Source organism: Helicoverpa zea, chromosome 9 (assembly GCF_022581195.2).
Source record: "Helicoverpa zea isolate HzStark_Cry1AcR chromosome 9, ilHelZeax1.1, whole genome shotgun sequence".
Classification (NCBI taxonomy): Eukaryota; Metazoa; Arthropoda; class Insecta; order Lepidoptera; family Noctuidae; genus Helicoverpa; species Helicoverpa zea.
This window is the reverse complement of record NC_061460.1, coordinates 5,656,803-5,681,876: the sequence shown is the minus strand read 5'-3', so window position 1 is coordinate 5,681,876 and position 25,074 is coordinate 5,656,803. Positions and strand designations below refer to the sequence as shown.

Here is a 25,074-nt window from a genome sequence, read left to right as displayed (position 1 = left end):
TCTAAGTGGCACCTTGATCGGCTTTACTTGGTCTGTGCGCAATATCAATGAGGGCTAAAGTAAAAAGGGTAACGTTCATAGAAGTGCATTGTGAAGTAATTTCTCGAAATACTGATACAGATAATTTTGGAGAAAATTTATTTAAATTATATTAAATAGTAATTCGTACTTATTATTTCCATATAAAAAGACATTTGAGAGAACTGTAATATTTTATGCAAAAATTCCAACGAAATTATGCATTCCAACAAAATTTGAAATTAAAACAATCTTTTTCAATAAACTACGTGATGTTTTTAAAAATGAATGTAAGCATTGCACTAACGTCCAGACGCGATTGAATTTTAAATGCACGTAGTTTTTTCCAAGTGTTTGAAAAACGAATATGTTTTAATTCGACCAAAACCTGCAGAATTAACTGGCACTTAAATAAATTGCTGCATTCTAGCGAAGCAATCCATAACAAAATCAATTAGCAAAATAGGTGTCTAGACTGAAATCACAGCTTTCATAGCTACGAATATAGAATCATATTTAATAGATCGTAGTTTATACAGAATATTTTATTAGTCGTGGTGGCTAAAAACATCCACCTGTCAAGTATGAGTGTGCCGATTCGACTTCAAGTCAGCAAAAACTAATCTAAGCTACATGCTTCTTAGCCTATCTTGAGCATGAAAGAAAGAGTAACTAAACGTCAAGGAAAATATCTTAACGAAAGCTGGATTTAAAGTCTAAAATAACCAATTCGTTTTGAGAAAGAGCGGTGATTAACACTTATTCCCACTCTGTGATGTGAAGAGGCCAGTGAGACACTAAAAAGAGCTACCTACACACAATGATTGTTTCGATTCATAATTTCATGGACACTAAAACCCAAGAGACAGTGGTACACGAATACTTATTTATACATCAAATAGTTTAAAATTGTAAACGAATTTACATAGCTACGGACAAGTTGGAACGTTTGTTAACAGGTTAGTTAACTGTCCCAAGAGTTATTAACTTGTTTTAGCACTTCAGCGCTCTGTTTACTCTTTCTGGGTTACCTACTATAAAATGGTAAGAGTAGATAGTTATAGCCAGGGGCAATTACTTCTGACTGCATATTGTCGTGGGAATTAAAGGACTGACATTTCTAAATTGTACACTTCTATTCCGTTTTTATTGCTGTACTTGCATCATTATTTGTACCTACATACTGCTGCTAATTTAAGTGCGTAAGAAATAATATGATTGTAACTTTGAAGAATAAAGAAAAAAAATGCAAATACAATTTGTATCATAACTTTATTTACGTATCCCAGTTAAAATTTACATTAATACAATGATAATAAAAATTATACCAAACTTAAAATGAAAACAACAATTCGTGTCACTGTACATTTATATTTAAAAAGATGATGTAGTGCAAAGAATTGACGTTACCTTAAGTGAAAACACAGCCATAGATTAACGACTATTTATTAAAACTATTAATTTTACTTTTTTAATGTAAAACTAATTAACTCATGAATAATTTTGAAAGTGTAAGGCCATACAAAATGATAAGGTGCGAGACTTGAAAAAAAAGCTTCATTAATATTTTAAGAAGGGGTTCAAAAGAACATGTTTTATTATGTTTTTCAGTATTGAAAACTGCTGTACTGAAGCTCTTAGGTCACTCACTCAAAAGGGTCACTCAACTTTCAAATTATTTTGATTACTTTCGAAACAAAAATGCCTTTTCGTACTATCTAATAATATTTCGTAAGAACTCCTGAGCCACTTACATTATATTTTAAACTAGCTTCTGCCCGCGACTTCGTACGCGGATCCTGTCCCTTATGCCAGCGACTATGGGGTCAGCAAAATCAAAGATCTGAATAGTCGCAATAGACGTGACCATAGGGATAAAAGTAGTGATTCTAATTAGACCGCATTTAAGTTGTGTGTGGCAAAAATATTACACGTAGGTATTATTTCGTAAAAAAACATTAAATAGATGACAAAGTCGTGGTGACTTAGTGGAATTCGTGGTGGTTTAGTGGGTAGAGAACCAATCTCTCAAGTATGAGCGTGCGTCTTTGATTCCAGGTCTAGCAAGTGCCTGCCAATGCAACTTTTCTAAGTTCGTATGTACTTTCTACGTATATTTTGGATACCAATGACCGTTATTTGGAGGGGATGTTAAACTGTAGGTTCCGACTGTCATTGAACATTCTTGGCAGTCGTTATGGGTAGTCAGAAGCCAGTAAGTCTTACCAAGGGGTAACCGGGTTGTGGAGGTCAGATAGGCAGTCGCTCCTTGTAAAACACTGGTACTCAGTTGCATCGTGACTGGAAGTCGACCCTAACATAATTGGGACAAAGGCTCTTGAGATAATAACGACAATAAAAATGAGATATAGGCACCGCAAGACATCTGAGGCTGATGACGGGGAGTAGCGACCCCGCGGGGCTATATATACTGAGTTCTCCAGGGAGAGTATACTGTCCCCCATCTCCGGCCGGTCGGAGTGAACCATGACGGGGGTAGGTCTCACGCCTCTGGCTTGGCTTGGCCGTCCAGAGTGGAGTCGCTAGAGCAGGATTAGTGGCATTGCTCGGAGGGTAGGTGCCTCATGGTAAGCACAGGGAGCGCGTAATCCGCGTTTAAAGTCCGCCGAGGTATCCTCACCCTTCAGCCGCTCATGTCCCTATTGCCCTCTTGTTGCTATTCAGTGACTGGTTACAGTAAGTGAGGTGGCGAGTCTCCACCTGCCGTTTTTACATGTACCTAATACATTGTCATCCACTAACATCCCATCAAAATAGCCCAAGTAGTTTTCCTCCATAGTTAGCAATAGTTTAGCACAGAACCGGGGATTGTCTTTTTTTTAACGACGTCCACCGGGGATTGTCCTTGGGTTCATTTCTATAGTGTATAAAGGGATAATCGTCGGTTTTGTGTCACCATTTCATTAAAGTTGTCTCAAAAGGGCTTCAGCGTGTTGACTTCGACCCCACGTTTGCCTCCCAAAAATTTGGAACTCTGTAGTCCCGAGGTCTGGAAGAGATATACAAAATAATAATGAAGATAAAACGCAACAAAGTTAGAGAGTGGAGGCTCGTGGCGCCACGTCTAGGTATGTAAAATTTGTACTAAGCAGTGACTTAACACGAAATTCAAGCGTTGTTGTATCTTCGTTATTATTTGTTTGTGAGAGAGAGAAAAGAAAAATGCGTGTCCATTATTTTAGGGTTATCTAAAAGACGGACTAATTACTTATTTTGATTCACTATACCTATTTCATAACATTCATTTCTATACATTTCAAGTGTAGTATTGCTCTTGAAGTTCCACATCAGGTGTTCCAGATCTTCGATGTTTACACGTCAATAGAGAGTGCTTATCAGATTGAACCACTTTTGCTAAAACGTCATATCTTTATAAGCTATAGTCTAGCTGGGCTCCTGGGTTTCCACATTAGGTGTTTTACATCTTCAATTTTTATAAGTCAACAGAGAGTGCTTATCAGATTGAACAACTTTTGCTAAAACGTCATACCTCTATATGCTATAGTCTAGCTGGGCCCCTGGAGTTCCACATCAGGTGTTTTAGATCTTCAATTTGTATAAGTCAATAGAAAGTGCTTATCAAATTGAACAACTTTTGCTAAAACGGCATACCTGTATATGGTACAGAGAAGCTGGGCTCTTGGGGTTCCACATCAGGTGTTCCAGATCTTAAAATTTATAATCTCAGCTGAAAATGCTCATCAAATGAAACAATTTTTGCCACGGCACCATATTTGTATCTCTTATAGTTTTATTGGTCTGTTGGAGTTCTGCATCAGGTCTTCAAGTTTCGAAGATAAATTATAGCCTATATGTTGACCAGGCCTAATACTGATACAACAAAGAAAAAATCATTGAAATCCGTTCAGTAGTTCGGAAGATTAGCGTGTACAAACAAACAGACATACAGACATACAGACATACAGACATACAGACAAACAGACAGAATTTTTTTTTTGGATTTGTGCTCCATTACTGTTTCTAAACCCCACCCAATTATTATTTTTTTAATATATTCAATGTACAGACACAGTTTTTTTACAGATTTATTATATGTATATGTTATGGACCAAGTGATAAATTGGGCAGTATACATAATGCCCGGTCATTATGAATAATGCCCAATATGAGAGTGCAATTTGATAATAATTATTCAAACAATCAAATTGACCGGGCACTATACATATTGCCCGTGACCTTTTGGGCAAAGTAATACAAACATATTTAATTTCATTTTTTTATTGTTATAGACATTTCACTTAAAATAAACTAAATATAACACATCCCATATCAATTGACAGAGTATAGAAGTAGGCATGCAACATGCAGCAAGCATGGCTTCTGTCACGGCTCCGGCGCTGCGGGGCTCCGGCGGTCCCATGCGAGCTTATCGTCGCAGATGGTTTTCACGCTCACCACCGCAGCTTCGGCTTGCTGGCCGGCTCCCGGCCAGCCTCAGCCGCGGCGGCGAGCGCTCCAACTACCTGCGCCTCAGCTCGCAGGCCGCCTCGCCCCTCCGTGCCTACGCGGTTTTGAATTGCACTCTAGGGGTAGGGCAGACAAGACTACGTGGAGTCGGTTTTGCAGCGATTCGTTTTCGTCACTAAGTTCAGTTTTTAATACAATGTTTTGAATCCAAATTAAATTCTACCATAAAAAAACGAGCCAAGAAAAATGCGATCAAGAAAAACGAGGCCGAGTTAGTAAATTAGATGACAATTGTCCAATTAATAGTTTTGTGCCTAGACTTATAATTTCCCATTAAAATAGAACATATAATTTAAAACAATAATCATAAAATATGTAGCAAGTAACAGGATTTATTTTTTAGAACAACTGCCACCCTCGCACCGCATAAAATATAGCTTTATTATCAAATTGCCCAACTGTCATGTAGCAATATAATAATGCCCGTGCAATGTGATAAATAATGAAGTTAAGATAGTTATTAATCACTTGGCCCGATAAAGCTAGACATTATTCATAATGCTCGGGCATTATAAATAATGCCCGAATTAATCACATGGTCCATAACATATAGATAAATCGTCATTTTTCTTTTCATTTTAAATAAATAACTATTATTTCAAAACAACATCTGTTTTAAATAACTTATCTTTATTTTAATATTTAGGTATCTATCAACTTATCAACAAATTCACTTTATACATTTTTAATGATTTCATTAACGTTTCAGAAACGTACAAAAAATAATTATTTTTTTCGCGATACATCATGAATGAGGTCTATGGGTATATTTATTATTTACTTTTTATTTCTTTTTAGATTTTTCTACTGACTTATTCTAGCCATCTTAGCGACATCTTTCTTCAGTTTTTTAGTCGAAAGCCTTTTAGTAGATTATTTTTGTTTCGGAACGTGTTTATGATACAAACATATTTCGTACATTTTATGGCTTTTATAACTGTGATGTTTAAACGTCAACATAATATTAATTTTATATTATTTCTCCTAAATTATAGATACAATATTGTTTTTGTATTCACTTTACAAAAGTTATAATACAGGTGTAAAATTGTCTATAGGTATATACAATGACACTGTTTTATATGACAATAACCAAATTACAAAAAAAAGTAAGTTATTTTACATATTTTTTAATAACTTAGGCAACTTAGTTAAAGATTATAATGAATCAAATTCAGTCTGGTACAAAAAAGTAATGAATTTCTATCATCATATCAATTAATGATTTTCATGGTTTTCTTAATTCATCTTAATGATGGAGTTTTCTGTGTTAAGGAGCAAACCAAACCTGTTTCCGCATGTTATGTATACATAGTTACATTTTTTGTATGTTTATACAGGCCGTTCCAAATATTTATCTACACTTAAAACTAATATCACCAAACAATATTTCACACCGAATCTCATAAGCTCGTCAATCTTGATATTTCAATGTAAGTCAATAATATAACTGTCGCTATTAACACGCCTGGATTGACTAGTTTTGTACCTGAAACAAATGAAAAATAAACAAATAAACATCAGTATATTAAACATATAAAGCTGAAATCCTGCCAGTATGAAAGAGGTGTACACAAATTTTTGTTGTATCGTGCAAGAATCGAATCAAACATACACCATCTGATCTATATAAGACAACATCTCGAAAATAACATCCAAACTTGAAAACTCCTGCTTGAACACAAATCAAAGGTCGATATGTTTTCATTTCTAGGAATATCTACTACGCCACTACGGCATAATCGTAGAGTACTCGGTATTTGAGTAGAGGTCAGATGGCAGACACTCCATTTAAAATATCGATATTCAGTTTCCACTCAAACCGGAATCCGACCTAACCTAGTTTGGGAAAGGCTATGAACTTTTATATGGACATTTAGACAATGTCTCTGAGATATATTCATAAACTTAGTTGAAGAATTGCTCTTATTTCAAATTCAATATTGCATTAATAATTAAAAGCGTGAATCTAGCAATTACGTATAGAGGAATTTTAACACTTCTATGCTCAAAGTGCTTTCCAGAATAATTGTTTGGCAAATTTCAATGTTCAATGTGTTTTCAATGTACATTTCGGCTTCCAATAACTGCACTGTGAGAGCTCAGCTTAAATCATTTACTTAATTGCATTATTTCCGCGTAAATGTTAAATGACCTAAATAAAATTATATCGTTAAAGCGCTTATCGCTTTTTCCCACTTTAATCCCTTGTGGTGTAAACTGACACAGCTGAATGTAGCCATAAGCAGATATAAGCTGACTGAACATTTCAGCAGCCCACGATTTTGAAATCATTTTGTTAATACCCTATAATCATACTACAATCAGTTAAATCCTATACGTAACTTTGTACAAAAAAAGCTTCAGCCTAATAAAACAACATTTGTTTACCTTGGTCCAGAGCTTATCGTAAAACAATTCTATAACGAAGTCTGTAGTTCAAAAAGGGAACCTACTTCATCCATCATTCACCAGAACCTTAGTTTATAAAAATATCTAGAGTAAAAAAACGTTTTAATCGTGGAGGGGCAAAAAGAAACTGTACTTCACTTACCACTATTATTAGACACATATTTAGAGAGCTGCGTGAGCGAGTGTATAGTGATGACGGTGCTCGTATCCTTCACCACGGGCGGTTCCACTAGGAGTATGGACTCGCATCGCACGCGCATCGACCCACTCGCGGTGGGGGGTACGCGCACGCGTAATACGCGCCATGAGCGCCGCAGCCCGCCAGGCTGGTGGCCCGTCACTTCAGTCTTCTGCCATGCTTCGGGCTGCAAGCATAGAATATTGTTAGATATTTCGTATTGATGTAGTCGAAGATGGAGTAATTTGGCAATCTTATTGGGTATATGATTAACTCTTGAAGAGTTTTGGAGTAATACGTATTTTCGCCAAGATTGTTGATGTTCTACTGTTTCATTTTCACCTTCATTCCATCAATTGTAAGGAAGTTCTACTCATAACACAGAAGTTTCAAAATTATTTAGTATGAGATCTAAATAAGTAACTTGAAGTTGTAGGTCCTGTATGCTTCTAAAACGTCATTGTTGTCTATTATGCAACATGTTTTATACATTGACGCTTTATAAACAACAAACACACCTAATAATTGCCTTACCTAATTGGAAAAGGCGAATTTATGTGAATATATATGAAGCTTATTTATAGAAAATATGAATGCCAATAAACCCTTTTCCTAGTTATGCATTATAAACAACAATATTGTTATCGCAGATAAGTCGCTTTTAAGTCGATTAGACCTCTAATGGATTATCCTAGAGCAGTGGACACGGCCATTATTAAACTAATGAAATAATACCGTAGTGCAATCTATTCGCCTACCATACGCCAGATTATAATTAAATTGAAGCGATGGATGTTCCAAATTTAATATAGTGAACGGATATTTTGCTAATGACAAAGTTATGTTACTATATTTTAACAATAATTTGATTTGATACATGTGATACATACATACATGTCTATTAGCAGTATATGGTCATTTTTGGATAGTTGGTTAGCTGTTGATTAATTATTTTTGGAAAAAAGTGTCTCTTATCCATAACGTCACAACATTACATGATATAATCAGCGTCTGATATAATTCTATTTATATGTTTCTTTAAAAGAAAACAAGTTCAATGAATATTACCTACCTGCAATAAACGAAGGGATGTAAGCTACTTATAATTATTTTCGTAAATAAACGGTTTAATTACGTGTTATAAAAATAAAACTTGACGAGCAATTATCGTGGCACAAACAATGTTAACAGAATGTTTACTCAATTTAATATACGGACTACATTAAAACAAATTCTGAATTTATTGTTGCAAATATAAATAATTATGTTACTTAATTACAAGGAGTTGTTAACGAGGCAATAATTATCATGAATAAATATGTTTACATAGAACTACCGAATAGGAACACTGTTAAAGCATTTTGCTCTACGGAGCATTTTTTTTTTCGAATTTGTACTCTAGTCTGTACTTTCAATATTTAGGTACTTCAGTGTAGATATATCGGGCGCAGGTCTCATTCGACATTATAAACTTGGAACATTAAAATTTTCGGTTAAAAGGCCATTGAATATTTAAATATTCGATGTTTTGAACGCTGGCATTTTACCCGTAGTTATTTTAATGTTCGACGTTCATATACCACGAATCAACGTCGGGGACAATCAGAATAAATAGTTACTGCTTTTCATTTATGGAACCTTTAAGGGATAGTACCTAAAAGTGGACGTGTAAAGGATCATAATGGGGAAGACGATGGAATATGGGAATGATTGAAAAAACAATTAAAGCAAACTAGAAAAGTGGTATCTCTACTACAAGATACAAATTATTTATATTAAGACAAAGTTTTAACTCGTAATTTTGAACTTTACTCTAATGCTTGTTTGTAAACGAATCCACGAAACAATATTTTCGATTACCGAGACAGAATTATTGGAAAAAAAATGGATAATAGACATGAAAATGTATGAGAAGTTTGATTGACATATTCATAACGAGATCAGATTCAGAATAATTATCATTCATGAATATTGATACCGTTCAATGCTTATGTAACTATTGCGTGTTTTTCTAAAATGATACTAGAATTTTGATATATGATCCTTATTGAAATATTCGTAATTGCAATATAAAAGAATCATAAAACACTAAAGTTAATACATTCTTCAATATAAAAATAAACCTTTGAAACGATTTTTTTCATATTTCAATTCGGTAAATGACAGTGGCAGTTACGAGTACCTATGTAATTGTACGTATGTAATTGCAAACATAGTGGTGTGTTTGCAAACCATTTTCTCATTGTAAATTGCGAGTACTGAAGCTAAAATATAACAGCCATGCATATCCTCGGAGAAACGCTCCAAGACTGTAATTGGTTCCGTATCAAATAGAAGCCGGTGTCTGGAATGTTCACAGTTCAATCACAGACAAGCTATGTACCAGAGATATTTAACGAACAAAAAATAAACTACTTCATTTGTACCGAACGATTCTCAAATATGTTATTTTCGTATTGGCACGTACCTAATTCATTAATATTATATTTTCGACATACAAATGACTATTAAAGCATGACTAAAAAATGTTGTCGTTCCCATTAACAACGATGTGATTATTGACAGCAGCAAAAAACAGAAAAATAACGATCACTAATATAAGTTTGCTATTTTCTTCTCGGAATAATGAACCAGGTTTTCAAGTTAATTGATTCATAGCTTTTTAATTAGAACCTGGAAACGACGCCACACCGAGTTTACGTTTAATTTCGTTCATATTTTATGAAAAATCGAAAAATGTGCAAAAAACATTTATTTATAAGGTTTTCTGGTTGTTTAATATATGTGGCGTATTTTGTTACTTAATGTAAGTTATAAAACATTTATTTAATTAAAATGTTTTACTTGTTCTCAGACTGATCACTTTCATAAATAAAAAAGCGAGCAAAAAAGTGCTTTGTTTCAAAAAAAGAATTACACATTTTATGGCAACACAAAAACAGAATCGAACAGCCAGCATCCTTAAATTTTCCGAAATCTAATTATAAACATTTTAAGGTTTTATTGCTGGGAATAAAGGAAGAGCATTTCGGCGAAATATACTGGCCGTTTTAAAAGGCCATTAGCGAAGATTTAAAGAGTACCTCGGCTGCTTAGAGTCGCTTAACAATGAGCCAACGTAATGGCAAACAATGCAGGTCCACTTCATACAAAGGAGAACGTAAAGTGGGAAGTCATAATAATATGCAAGGATAAACCACCTGCATTATTATATTATTGCCGTATTTAGAGCTTAAGAGGTAATAATCTTGTAATATATTGCTTTTGTAATGACTTTCACAGTTGATTTCAGGATTATGGAGTTTAAGTACTGTGAACAAGATTTGAGTACTGAGCTTAAGCGAAGAAGTTGGCAATTGCTGTTATGGTAATTAGCACTGAAATGTTAATTCATCAATCAGAATAAACATGAACGCGACAATAAAATCACTCTACATATCATAGTTTCGCATATGCTTTCATGTTATAATTAACTACTAAATGAAGAATTACCTATTTAACCGACTTCCCAAAAAGGAGGAGGTGCTCAATTCGGCCGGTATGTTTTTTTTTTTTCTATGTATGTACATCGATTACTCCGAGGTTTACAGACTGATTTACGTGATTCATTTTTTGTTCGACGCGGAATAGCTACCAGTTGGTCCCATAGTCATCACGTCAGGATCTGATAATGGAAACCCTGAGAAATCGAAGGCAACCTTCGAAAGTTGTAGGCATAGGGTATAAACTTGACACTAAGGTGTATGCCTGAAAGCACTATTCAACAGTGAAGGTTTGGAGCTGACCTGATGGTGGAGACCAGAGAGGGTCGAGGGAACTCGACAACTGAATATTTATTCTACCTCGTGTTTGGGCTTATATTATTTGTATTGACGATACCTTTGCAACAGTGAAGGTTTGGAGCTGACCTGATGATGGAGACCAGAGAAGGTCGAGGGAACTCGACATCTGAATATATAAAATACCTCGTATTTGGGCTTTTATTCTTTGTATTGATGGGAACTTTCCACTTATATTGGTAGTGACAACTATTCGTATCACTGAAAAGCTATAAATAAAAAACTTTTTTTACAAAAAAATTAAACCGAATTCCAAAAACACTAGAATCGGCCTAGAAGTCGGTGGCAAAATTAACTTAGTAACATCCATTAGACACCGACTTCTAGGCCGATGCACCTAAAATTAGTTTTTTTTTTTGCTTTCTAGTGTTTTTCGAAGTCGGTTTAATTTTTTTGTAAAAAAGTTTTTTCATGACCTTGAATTTCCTGGTTCCAAAAAAAAAATACCTTAAACTAGCAACTTTATAAAACTTCTCCTACATTCAGACTAATTTGAGAGATAAAATTAATTAATATTCACATCATGAAGCTCACTAATATTCAATAATACAGCATGAAATTCAAAAAGATTTAAATCCCTCAAAAACACAGAATTCAATCAATGTTGATTATATATAATTTCGAAGAAACCCGATATAAAAGTAATCACAACAAATAGTTTGCATTATAAGATTTCTTATAAATCCACGATTTCATATTAAAAGTAATCTTCTCTCAGCCTACGTGAACCAGAAATATAGACTATTTACAAATCAAGACATTTCTGCTAAGGTAGAAAATGAAAATAGGTCGTTCGCTGAATTAAATCCGGGGTCCATTTTGCGAAACTTAATAATAGTGAAAAAGTCTCAGCCTAATCATAAACATATTTTGTGATACTGCCTTATTTTCATTTTCTCGAAGTTTCTTAACTATGCTATGGCCATGCCTTGTGCGGAAAAACTTGTCTAGATTTTTTTAGAAAAAACTAAAAATCCTGTTTATTCTTGTGAGAACGTTAAGTTACATCTGACAAAATAAAATAACTTGCACAACGAATGCCAATTAAGTATGGAAATAAATCTATTTCAGTAAATAAAACTTTTATTTAGTTATTAAGTAGGTACCTGTACAAAGTTGGGAGGTCTTTTATTTTATTATTCTGAACCTCAAGTTGAGAAACATAATCCTTTCAAATTGGATTCCGGTGTGACATGAGAACGAACATACCTATTCACTTCGGACTGTAGAGTATTGTTACATAACAATAGAGATATTGTACAATGTAAAATTCATTTTCGTGTCAGAATTATGTCAAATATATGACACTATAATGGATACGTGGAATAGGTGTATAGCTTGTAAAGTTTTAGTATAGACTTATTGTGCTAAATATGTAATTTGAATAGAAAGTGAATGTAATGGTATCTGACAGCTCGAACTCAATCGAATTATCGGCCTTATCTAAATAAATAAATTGTTAGTGATATAATTTGTGTGTCTAGATGTCAATTGGTCGAACAATACCAAATGCAAATTCATTAATAAGAACATACCAAAACAGGCAAAGCAAATGAATTCGCCTGTGCAATCTAAGTTATAGAAAGCGATCGAAACACCATTGGCTTAGAGCCGATTTCGGGCTTGGTTCGACGAAACTATTAATGAATCTAAAATCGCATTGCAATCGCTATCTCCCTTTATGACTGGAATTCTGCCCGTAAACCCAATCTCGAACAAATTAAGCAAATCGATAGCTATGTCTGTTGTTGTACAAACCTTTTGTAGCTCCTCGTCGATGTACCAATTAATATCTGAGGGTGGCAAGGAGAAATCGGACGTGCAGTTCAGGAACACTTGCTCCCCAGGTTTCAACACTTTCGGCGCTCCGATTATCACGGGATCCGCCTGTGGCATAGCTGAACACAAAATTGATTTGAATACATCGCACAAGCCAACATCTAGGTGTCATAACTTCGTTACAAACTTACACTAACCAAATACGGCGATCGCCAAGGGGAATCGGATATCACAAAGTCCTTTGCAATCGCAGACTTGGATGCTGAACTTAATTAAAAGCCTTAAATTCAAATTGTCGAGTTACGCTATTGTTAGGCTGAGGCCATATTGATGTCGGCGGCTGGCGGTTTGTGCTGTTCAGATAATTGCTCCGATAAAACTTGTGGTTTTAGAGGCGAGCGTGGTACGACTATTAACGGAAGCTCGAGCTAGACGCTATTAATGTCATCGATGTGCTCTCTACCTAAAAGCGAGCTATTTTACAATACACATTTAGGAGTGCTGTGAAACAGTTAACCAAGTCCTGTGCTAATGAAGATAAAAGTCATCGTGATAGATACCTTTGTGGTTTCTATCATTGTGAATGTATTTGTTATAGTTGGTAGCGTAAATCACAAAGCTAATCAAAGCCCTTCCCTTTGTGTGGAATGAAGTGGGCGGGTATTTGAGTACTCGTCGAGTAAGCCACTTGACGGTAATAAACTAGTACAATACGAGTATGTGCTTCTAAATAAAGTAAACGTTTTCGTCATTTATTTTAGTAACAAGTTAACGTAAAATGGTCAGGATTTATTTGATTATACGGCGACACTAAAAGTGATAGTTATTTTTTCATCCGTATAGTAAAATTCAAATTCTTTTCCTAAAATTTTCGCAAAAAATAAGCGCGACGCCTGTTATTACGGTTAGTCTATTTCTATTAATTAAAGCCAGCTCACTACTAATAATTTTCAGATATTTCTGAACAATTTATTCGTTAACATAATTAGTTGAAGAATAATCTAGAAGAAACGGGGATGATTCATCAGAGTTGCTGTTTTGAATTCGATAAACGCACTTTCTATGTCATAAAAAACCATAACTATTTTTGTCGAAAATTACTTTGAATATTATTTAAAAAAGAGTCCTTTTCTCCATGTCAGTTTCTTGCAAGTGAACTCAATTACCAAACTTTAGTTAGCTCGCACGAATCGGAACACAGAAAAGCCCGCCGCAAAGGGAAAAAAACGCTCAGTTACTTTTTGAAGGAAAACTTGCTTTTGGTTTCTCTCCAACGTCATTCCCTGTATTTTGTTTTTGCAAAAATAACACGGAGTAAATAAATCGTTCATCATCATTAGCATAGCACCGAATAATATTTTTATTTGACAGTTAAATGGATGGGACATTAATTATTTGGGTGTTAAATAATATTTTTAGAGTTTCGCATTTACAAATGGAATGCCGAAACACTTCGTAGTATTGGGACGTCCCATCTGCGTGTAATTTATCCGTTTGTACGCTATTTTGAGAACCGACATACTTTTTCTCTGCTCTTTTCGTTCTTTTGAGCTGCAATCATACGGTAGACTTCATTGGGACCGATGCATTAATTAAGTCATGGAATTTCTGCCCTTTTTAATTTTGTGCTTTTGCAGATAGCATAATATCAGACTTATTAATAAAGGGAGAACTAAAACTTTTGATGATTAACAAAAATGATATTATTAACCTAATCATAAGAAGCAAGACTTGTTTAAGGGTCAGAACTTCTATCTAATTACTACCTATCAGTTTTACGTGGAGTTACTATAAGTGCGTTATCATTTAAAAGTCCATTGAATAAATAGTCATTATTTCTATAGCACATACATATAAAAAAAACATTGTAGTTTCTACATTTAACAATTGGGTTAAAATAAACGCTCAGATCTATATTTTCTTACAATTTTGCCATACATTGCCTTAGTAACCGTCTGATGTCAGCCTCCGTTCGCGTACTAATTACTATAACGTACTCAAGGCACGTTTGATTGACTCTGCCAGTCTGTGGCTATTGGATCTGGTTACAGAGCCTTATGCGCAACCTGGATACCTAATGCCTTGTGGGCTTAAAGGAGGTCATGTGATACGCTTACTTGCTCCTGTTATGATGGAATGTTTGAATGGTATGGGGAACTATGTCTATGGGTAGGTAAATAGAAATGAAAGGGACGTCTAACACCATGCGTGTACAAATGAAAATGTAAGCAAATAATCACAATATAAGAGTAAATATTTTTTGTTTCTTTGAACCCTAAAGGCTCCGAAACTATTGGATCGATTTTAAAACATTCTTTAACTGTTGGGAAGCTAGACCATCTCCAAGTAACTAGGCTTATTTTGTCTGGGTGCGAGGAGTAGATTCCCCGGGATGCTGATCCAATCGCGGGGAACTACTAGCTAGTAATTCTTAAACTAAAGGAGAGCTCATAGGTACTCACTGCCATCCAAATACCCATCTATGTACATAAAAATCCGACATCTCAAAACCATAATATTTGATACAAGAGTTGAATTTAGGACTTTATATTAAGTAAGCATACGGTTGTCGACACAAACAAGAAAAATTAATAAAACATTAAAAGGACATACACGTTCCCCTTGTCACAAATTGTGGCTTATGGCGGTGGACATGTGACATTAAAATAGAAGTAAATACCGCTACACCACCTTTTGTGCCTAATTAATACCGTAAATAATATAATAAGGTCTATTTTCGTTTAGTTACGTAAGTATGATCCACTTTAACGGAGCACGTTGTGATAAATTGAGTAACTTCTGATTATATTGTTACATGATGAGCTTGGTTACCCTTCTTAAAACATTGTCTTGATCTGCTCTTAAACAGATACTCTCGGTCAACGATAATGCATAGTTCATTTGATTTGACAATTATTGCCAGAAACTAACAGAATTCTTCAACTATTATGATAAAAGGTAATCGCAAATTGTACCAATCGCGATAAAGATTTACTTATTAATATAAAGGTTTACATTTTTAAGCGTATATGTGTTTGACAAAGTGAATTAACTCCGTCATTATCAAGCTACATTAATGGAATATTTGGTTACCAGGTTTAAAGCTTCATACCTACTTCCATTAAAGGGAAGGTATATCGACGTAGGAATTAAAAAGGAATTTGAAGTTCAGTTTGGAGAAGGAATTGAAACCTGAGCTACAATTCAGGCACCATGAAGGTAAGAATGGGCCATGCATATGCAAGCTTCTCGAATCAAAACATGCAAATTTTAACATGATTGATGATGATAACCTGACCGTTTCAGTTAGGGCGTCTGCCTCAAAGTCATACAAACAATTTTACTATCACTACTGCGCATAGTGACTATAGGAGATTGCTAAATTGCAAATTAAATATGAACCTAACACCGAAGTAATCGTATATAGTTTAGATATAAGTGCAACTAGCTTGACAGTTCAAAAGAGTTTTTTTTTAGTTCTTTTTTCATCTTTCAGTATCTAGTGACCAACGTGCTCCATTAACAGTGTATCATACACAAAAACAGTTCTAATCTCACCAACAACAGTCATATGTTTCGTCTTCCTCGCTATCTGGAACCTCGGGCCCTCTGTCGACACCTCACAGGTGTATGCTGCCCTGGTAGAAATGGGAGGGGGCATAACCCTCACCACGCAGTAGTCTGGTTGACATTCGCCGCCTTGCACCATCACGTCTGATATGTTGAAGAGACGGATTGAAGGCTGTTGGGGAAATATTATGATGTTAGACATTTGGTATCTACATACAGGAAGGACATACAAAGAAATCTCCAGTATATATAAATCCAAATTCCCTTTAGCACTAAGGTTAAGAACTTGGGTGTATACTTTGATAGCCGAATGTCCTGGGAGCCGCAGATTCAGGAAACCAGTCGACGGTTATTTGCATCTGCAGGATCCTTAAGACGGCTGCGAAATTTCTTACCCATTGCCACAAAAATTGCGCTTGCACAGTCTCTTCTTCTTCCTATTCTTGACTATGCTGACGCCAGCTATCTTGATCTCAGAGAGGACCAGCTAAATAAACTTGAGCGCCTTCAGAATGTTTGTATAAGATTCATATTTGGATTACGCAAATATGATCATGTGTCAGAATTTCGTGTTAAGCTCAAGTGGCTTCCAATAAGACTTCGTCGGAACGCTCACATACTCTCCTTGCTATATAGTATTCTTTTTCACCCTACTTCCCCTTCTTATCTTAAGAGTCGTTTTGAGTTTGTTTGTGATACGCATTCAAGATCACTCAGGTCATCAGAAAACCTAAAACTTAAGATGCCAGTGCATTCCACATCATTTTATGATAAATCGTTTGTTGTACAGGCCACTCGTCTGTGGAATGCACTGCCAGTGGCAATAAGGCGAGCGCAGTCGATTGCAGTATTTAAAAAAATGGTCAAGGATCACTACTTGGCTCATTGACTACTATCGCTGTATTGTTATTCTTTTATCTTTACTCTTCTATCTTTACTTTCCGTTTATTGACTATTATTTATGTTTATTTATTTTTTTTTTTTTTTTTTTTATTCTTTCTTTTTGTTTATATCTTTGGTATTTGTCAATTATATATAACCTATATGTATGTACACCCCAAACTGCCCGTTTTTCACTGTATTCTACAGATAAACTCCATCCAAAGGTTGTCTGGAAGAAATTGCTATTTAGCAATAAGACCGCCGATTGTACTGTGTTTTTGTATGTTGTGATGTCCTGTGTTGTGTCTTGGTGTACAATAAAGAATAATCTAATCTAATCTAATCTAATCTATAAGTGTGGCATTCTAATAACAGTACGTCGATTCTATAAAATTCAGACAACAACTCGCATTTCACTTCGCTGTTCACTCTCACTTCGCATTCGGTTCAAAACGTTCTAAAAGTCATCTCATACTTTATCTGTCAAAATCTCGAGTTTAATTTAGTTCAACTCGCAAACACGCTCGCAAGAGTAGCGCTAGTGTAGTTTGAGAATGCCAATCACGAAACTCACGGCGGATTCAGATGCGTAGTTAAGAATGAAGTCTTACAGAATCACACCACTGTTACAATTTTCTAGTTGGTAGTAATTTTGACATTCAGGTTTTGGTTTAGTACAGTTTAGAGGGATATTTAATTTCTTCATTAAATAATTATTTACATGATAGCCGATAGGTTTATAGTAACAAAAATGTTAAAACTTGTATGTGTATGGTTGACCATACACCAAAAGAAGAGATTTATCGTCCACATCGTTACCCATCAAAAACGTCAACCTACAGACATTCACCATTTGACCTATTCAAAAGCTTCGTCCATTTTCATGTACAGCGCGTTTCTGTTTCTGTTTTCTATCGGATCGACTTCCATTATCCTCGAAAACAGATTGTATCGATAACTGCAACATCTGGTGATAACAACGCATTTCATATTGAATGTAGAACGCGATAGAAACGACCAGTCGAAATAGGGTCATATCTGTATCGAACGTTGACGATTTGAAATGAAACTTCTGTTAACGACGGCAGTTTAAAAAACTTACTGAAAAAGTAGTACCTACTTTAAAGGTTAAATATATCAAATCATTTTTTTTTTCATATAAACTCGTTCTAGCGATATATCTGTACAGCTATAGATCTCGTATTCTCGAGTTTTTACGACTCACTTTTGTTTCTGTCGAAATCCAGTCACACACACTTTTGACTGGTTTTGACAACCCTATGCATATAGAACGATGTTTCTCGCACCATTAGGCGGACCTATGAAACTCGCAGGCTTCAAAATAATGAGTCACAGAACGAAAAGGTACCAAAATCTGTGCCTCTCTTGAAAAAAGGCATAGGTTCGATAATAAATCGAAAGTTTTGAGAAATCTCATCATATTTTCGAAAAAAGTTCTTCGGTTAGCGAAAAAATATAATAAGTAATCCTAATAGTAAGTTCAGATAAATCCTTCTATCCAATGAAGATTTAAAAAGTACAGATATCTTTCTTACATCTACTTATTTACGAAGAATCCCAAAATATGTTGGAAGGTCGTATGAATAGTCTTATTAATACGAACAGGGATTTATCTAACTAAACCGACGATGGATATCTTAACTAAATTCAGAACTAAGTTACTAACTTCAGAGATGCTTATGCTCGGAATTGTAATGAACTTTGATAGGTTGAATTGATTGGTTTCAAGCAGACAACTCTATAACTTACTCAATAATATTTTTTGACTATGTATATAATATGTGCTCATCATTATAAAATAAAATTTGGTTTGGAAATAAATGCAGATTTTTTCGATATTCCGACAAAAATACCGGTTAGATAATATTTCAGCAATGTGCAAAAAAATACTAGGATAAATAAAATAAAATTTTGAAAACAAAACGAGATTGTATGTAGTGGCACTATAATTTAAACACCTTGACAAGCAAAGATTATGTTACGAGTGACTACTATCTTATAACTGAGTTACAAGTATGTAAGTAACAGTTATAAATGCGAATTAACTTTCGAACCAAGCAACTGAGTATTTACCTTACTTATTTCCACGCCGTGACAACACAATAAGTGCTTTATTGTGACGTCAAACAGTGTTCTATTACTTCATCTTAAATATTCTGTATTTTACTCCCACCACATTTGAACATACCTTTACTGTGTAGGCCAGGCCGCCAATAAAACGCGAAGTTTGTGCAATTTCCCAAAATCTACATAGATAAGGTGCCACGTAGGTGGGGTACTTGCGTTTAAACAAAATAAATTCTCCAAAGCGAAATAAGATGGGAAGAAATACCTTCCAAAGTTCCTGTTTACTTTGCAAGGGACATGCGCCAGTTTAAGATTGCCGTGGGAAATCAAAATACGTTTAGTATCTTCTGGGGATAAATAAACGACTGGTATGGAATAATAAAACGTATTTTACGGCACAGTAAACAGCTTTTATATATATTTTTTCCATATAAACTGTGGAAGTAAAGTGTCTTACTCCGTATCAGTGAGAACACTTTGGAAGCGGAATTATCTTTGTTTACTTTTGTTTTTTATTACTATAATATCCAATATTTGGCAGTAACGGTTTAATAATAGTCCGCCTGGAGCGAACGGAGGGTTGTACATAAGTATGAGTTAGTATATAAACTCCTACAGTATGTAGTTTCTTTTACTGCCTGCCAGAACAGTACTCGCACATCACAACCATCCTTTATTTCAGTGCCCAGAAAATTCAATTTTGCTTAGAAAGATAATAAAATTCTTTTTACTGAACCTTTACATGATTTTTGCCGTGTTATGCTGTTTTTGAATAATGTAGATGTACATGGTTTCATAGGCTATAGATATAAGTATGAAGCAAGTAATTGGGTTGCAAAGCCATTATAGTTTCAATTAATTACGATCATAATTAGTAGTCAAACGTAACAAAATGAAATAATGATTAATACAGTCCATTGGCTTTTTGTGAAACAGTATTGAATAAATGAGTAGAATAAAACCAGGTGTTAATTTATCCGAGAGCAAATTGGTAGGAAATAACTTTAATAATACATTGCTTTTATTAATGATGGTTGAGTGACGCAAATGATAAATAAAACTTTATATTTCTGATTAACAGCAACACTCACCGCTGAATTGGGTTCGATTTTGGCAGAGTTTTTCAAATAGGAATTAATATTAAAAACATTACCAAAACTAACTCAACCCGAAAACGGCTTTATGAATTTATAACGACGAATACATTAAACAAAAATCGTTACCAAAACTGCGACCACAGAACACGAAGAAAATTCTCGCAAAAACTAAACGAGCGACGCCATTTCGCAAAAACGGTACGTAACTTTAAAACAAAACTGTATCATCGTGTACAAAACGAGTAAAGAGAGTGGAACAAACGCACCTGCTGTGTTGGATTATATCTGAATATCTCGTTAGTGTCGCGGTACCACTTGACAGAATGGAGTTTCTGTTCATCCATCTTGAAGTGGCAGCTGAGTTCCGCAGCGCGACGGGGGTCGGCGTACAATGGCACCTTTAGCTGCGATATATCATGTGCTGATGTTATTGCTGGGGAAGAAAGAAAACATACTTTTGCATTATGATCGACACACATATTACGTACATCTACGTCTTAACAAAGTTAAAAAAACTTAGTTAACTTAAAAAGTTGTCTTTGATATTCAATCACATGGCATAGTAACCGCTGTAATGGCCCCGACTGCCTATACCTAGTGTGACTTGTACAAAAATACGTAATACGCTTCGTTTCAGGACCTACTTTTTGTCGTTTCAGGTACTACTTTCATACCTATAGCTTTTTAAAGATATCAATGATTGCCGTTAAATCGTACATAAGTACCAGCAATTAATGCTTCCCGTCAAAAAATACTACTTATAGAATTTCTACCTATATTTCTAGATGAAAATACTTTATCAAGACGGTGTTAGCTTAACATTCTCGTAAACGATTAACCAGACACATTTTCTTTTCTAAACCCTATCTATAGCGATTTCGATTAACCTCTTTTCCCAACACTCATAATATTTACTTTCGATAGAGTGGTCAACAGGAATAGTGACTGTAAATACAACCTACGTAGCCTGAAATAAAAAACTCTGTCGTTTTGTGAACGAATACGGGTATGTTTGGATTCACCTTTACTACCTAGTCGACAGAATAAATTTTTTATTTTTATTTATTATTGCTTACAAGGTACATAATATATTTTAAAAGGTACAAAATGTCCAACAAAACTGTATACAACAGTTTGTCTGTTGGATCAGACTTTTAAAACTATTGACTTAGGTACATTGGTATTTACTATAGCTATTAAGTTTAAAATTAATTACATGTAGTATTAGTACTATGTTGATAATTTTATTTATTATTTCTAAATATAATATATTTGTAGGTATTATATAATGTTATGTATATAAGTAGTATTAGAAGGTTATAATATTAAGTACGTAAGTATGAAAGTCGAAAATTATATAGTAAAATTAGTATAGATATAGCTTAAGTAAGAAAAGTAGTCGGTAGGTGCAGTATTAGTAGTAGTTAGTAGGATATTTAATACAATAAAACGTTAAGGCAGTGTACTAAGTAGGTATTTTTTTAGATTATGCTTAAATTTATTTTTCTTTTTTTCGTCCCTGATGTCGTCTGGTAAGCTATTGAGTACGTATGGGACACGCTTTTCTAGCGTTCGGTCACCATAAACGTAAATAACTTTATAATTCAAATGTTTCTACAAACATTTGTGGTCTACGGTAAAAATGTCAAGTAGTAAGCATGTAGTAGTAAAATTCATATTATAAAAAGAAATCTCTGCCTTTTTACAGGCTCTCTAGATATCTGCGTACGTAAATCAGTTCAGACGGACAAAGTTAAATTGCCATATGTAAGTAATAGTAAAATTATTCATTAGCTTCAGTTTGTTACAATTTTCGTAGAACTCTTTCAATGAACAAAGCTTTGTTCACTTTATTATTAAAAGATACTCAGAAATATTATCGAATACATTGCATTGTATTTAAATAGAAACAATATTTCAAAAATAACAGTTTTATAGTAAGCATCATGGTGAACAAAAATATATAAAGAAAATTTGACAGGACTTTCACTGGCAGATAGCCGATGTAAAAAAAATGTTATCCGTGTGCGGAAATAATGACAAAATGTATACGTGATAAGTAACAAAATGAATAAAGAGGCCCTTTAGTACCTACCTATTTAATATCTCAATGTCGAGCTATATATCTTTACATTTAGTACCAATCGTATAGTATCAATAAGTGCTTATTTTAAATACTTCAATATTATTTCAGGTTAAAAATTAAAGGCACATGGAATATTTACTGAAATTCTCACCAATAGTTTTAACAACTAGGCTTTCCATGAGGGTATTTGCGGCTGAAAATCAATAGTAAACTGCAATATTATGCAAGAATTAAAACAAAACGATACCAATATGATTTTTACTCGTTGAAACATAATAATATTCAAAAATGTATCCTTTATTTCTTTAATGTAGGTATTTCATAACATGGTTTTCCATTCAATGATGTTAAAATAATAATATTGTGAGGCAAATAATCAGAGACTGCGAGTATAAATGCAAATGAGTGCTGTAATTAAATAATATGAAGTCTGACGATACGGGCGTGACAATTTATTTATTCGCCCGGATAATTCGTAGAAATGACTACGATTACGTGCTACGCGCTACGCCGTAGACGACTACGAAGCTAACACGATGGAACAAATTAATTAATTACTGTGAAAGCTAATGTTATTTTTTATAGAAAATACAAACAAGAATCATTGTTTCAGGAACTTATTGTTGGTGATATAAAGTAGGTTATTAATTTAGTGGAATATAACATTCTCTGTACTGTAACGTATGTCATTTTAAAAGATATTAAAAGTCAGTCTATTAAGTATTACTATAATGTCTAAGTCTAAATCTATTAAGTATTACTGTGTTAATTAAAAATTAATTTGTCAACCTATTTCTCGTTATTATGATAGGATTTTTGACAGATCGTTGCCCTTAATTAGAGTTAAACTGCTCTTCAGTAACATTCTGATTTGTGTTGGAAAAGTTATGTTTCGTTCGTTGTTTTTTCTTTTATATTTTTTAAAAGACAATCTTTTTCATATCATAATAGTATTGTCATTACTATCGTCTTACTCACACCTAAGTTTCATTCGATACCACCAAATTTTCCTAACTCCATAACCAAGAAGGAAAGTGACATCATAAAATGTTCACAAAATGTAGAAAGCGAGGCAAACATGGTATGCCCAAGGGCGACCGTTTGAGAGGCTACCCTGCAAACATACAGCTGCGTATAATTTGTGTGAAAGCCGACGCAACGCCAGAAAAGTTTGAGCTCTTTTAAAAATGTTATTTTAGCCTCCCAACAGCCGAGCAAAGATACCCGGCTGTTTCTAATGTCACCTTATTTAATTTTCATGACGGATGAAAATAGCCCGTGTAAAAATAAATTTGGGAGTATGGTGTAAGTTTGCGTTATTTTAATATTGTTTTTTTTTTTTTAATTTGAGAATGTTTTAGTGTAACTACATACGCTTTTTCAGATTCCCTAAAACAACAACGGTTTTTGAGATAAATATCGAAAATATAATAAAATGTAACATTCCTCTGGTGATTATCTAATCCCAAACTATACGGAGTACTATGGGTACTATGCTGTATCATGTTCACGAGACAATTGTTAACAGTATATATGTTATGGACCATGTGATTAATTCGGGCATTATTAATAATGCCCGAGCATTATGAATAATGTCTAGCTTTATCGGGCCAAGTGATTAATAACTATCTTAACTTCATTATTTATCACATTGCACGGGCATTATTATATTGCTACATGACAGTTGGGCAATTTGATAATAAAGCAAAAAATTGAAGTTAGTGACGAAAACGTATCCCACGTAACGGTTGCCCGGGTAACTGGGTTGAGGAGGTCAGATAGGGCAGTCGCTCCTTGTAAAGCACTGGTACTCAGTTACATCCGGTTAGACTGGAAGCCGACCCCAACATAGTTTGGGAAAAAGGCTCGGAGGATGATGTGACGAAAACGTATCGCTGCAAAACCGACTCCACGTAGTCTTGTCTGTCTTACCCCTAGAGTGCAATTCACAACCGCGTAAGTGTGGAGGGGCGAGGCGGCCTGCGAGCTGAGGCGCAGGTAGTTTTAACGCTCGCCGACGCGGCTGAGGCTGGCCGGCCGAGCCGGCCAGCAAGCCGAAGCTGCGGCGGTGAGCGTGAAAACCATCTGCGACGATAAGCTCGCATGGGACCGCCGGAGCCCCGCAGCACCGGAGCCGTGACAGAAGCCATGCTTGCTGCATGTTGCTTGCTTACATTTTAAACGTACTGAGTTAAAAAATTAGAAGCTAAATAAATAAATTTTATGATGTCATTTAATAGTATTTTAGAAGTTTACTGTTAGAACGCATGCTACAAATTTAGATGCTAAAAAATAACCATCATGCGGAGTTGTATTTAGAGCGGTTTACTTAGAAGATAACGAGTGGCTGAGATAGTATTATTTAGATGCTCGTTAATTGTGGCTGACTTAGTAATTTAGAAGGCAACATACATTATTCGGGGCGAATAATTATATTAAAAAGGAGCCTGTTTAATAAGCACCCTTTAAATATGACTTTCCTTAACTTTTAAATGCAAAAACTAGTGGATTTTTAAGGCAGAAGTCCTTCATAATTAATCCAAATCATGAGGCTGATTATTTAAGTGGTTTAATATTTAGTTTATTTTAAATTAAATGGCAATAACAAGAAAAAAA

General features: G+C 34.6%; 1 protein-coding gene across 1 annotated transcript in view; it reads right to left on the bottom strand.

Moving 5' to 3' along the window:
* Positions 1–5,099: 5,099 nt before the first annotated feature.
* Positions 5,100–25,074, bottom strand: part of LOC124633557 — a 45,389-nt gene continuing 25,414 nt past the window's right edge. The window contains exons 2-6 of the mRNA XM_047168834.1: positions 20,639–20,805; positions 16,294–16,477; positions 12,715–12,854; positions 7,082–7,304; positions 5,100–6,016 (exon numbers count right to left, since the gene is read on the bottom strand). Coding sequence (XP_047024790.1) covers positions 5,931–6,016; positions 7,082–7,304; positions 12,715–12,854; positions 16,294–16,477; positions 20,639–20,805 — 800 coding nt within the window. The 3' untranslated portion in view covers positions 5,100–5,930. The remainder of the gene's footprint in view (positions 6,017–7,081; positions 7,305–12,714; positions 12,855–16,293; positions 16,478–20,638; positions 20,806–25,074) is intronic.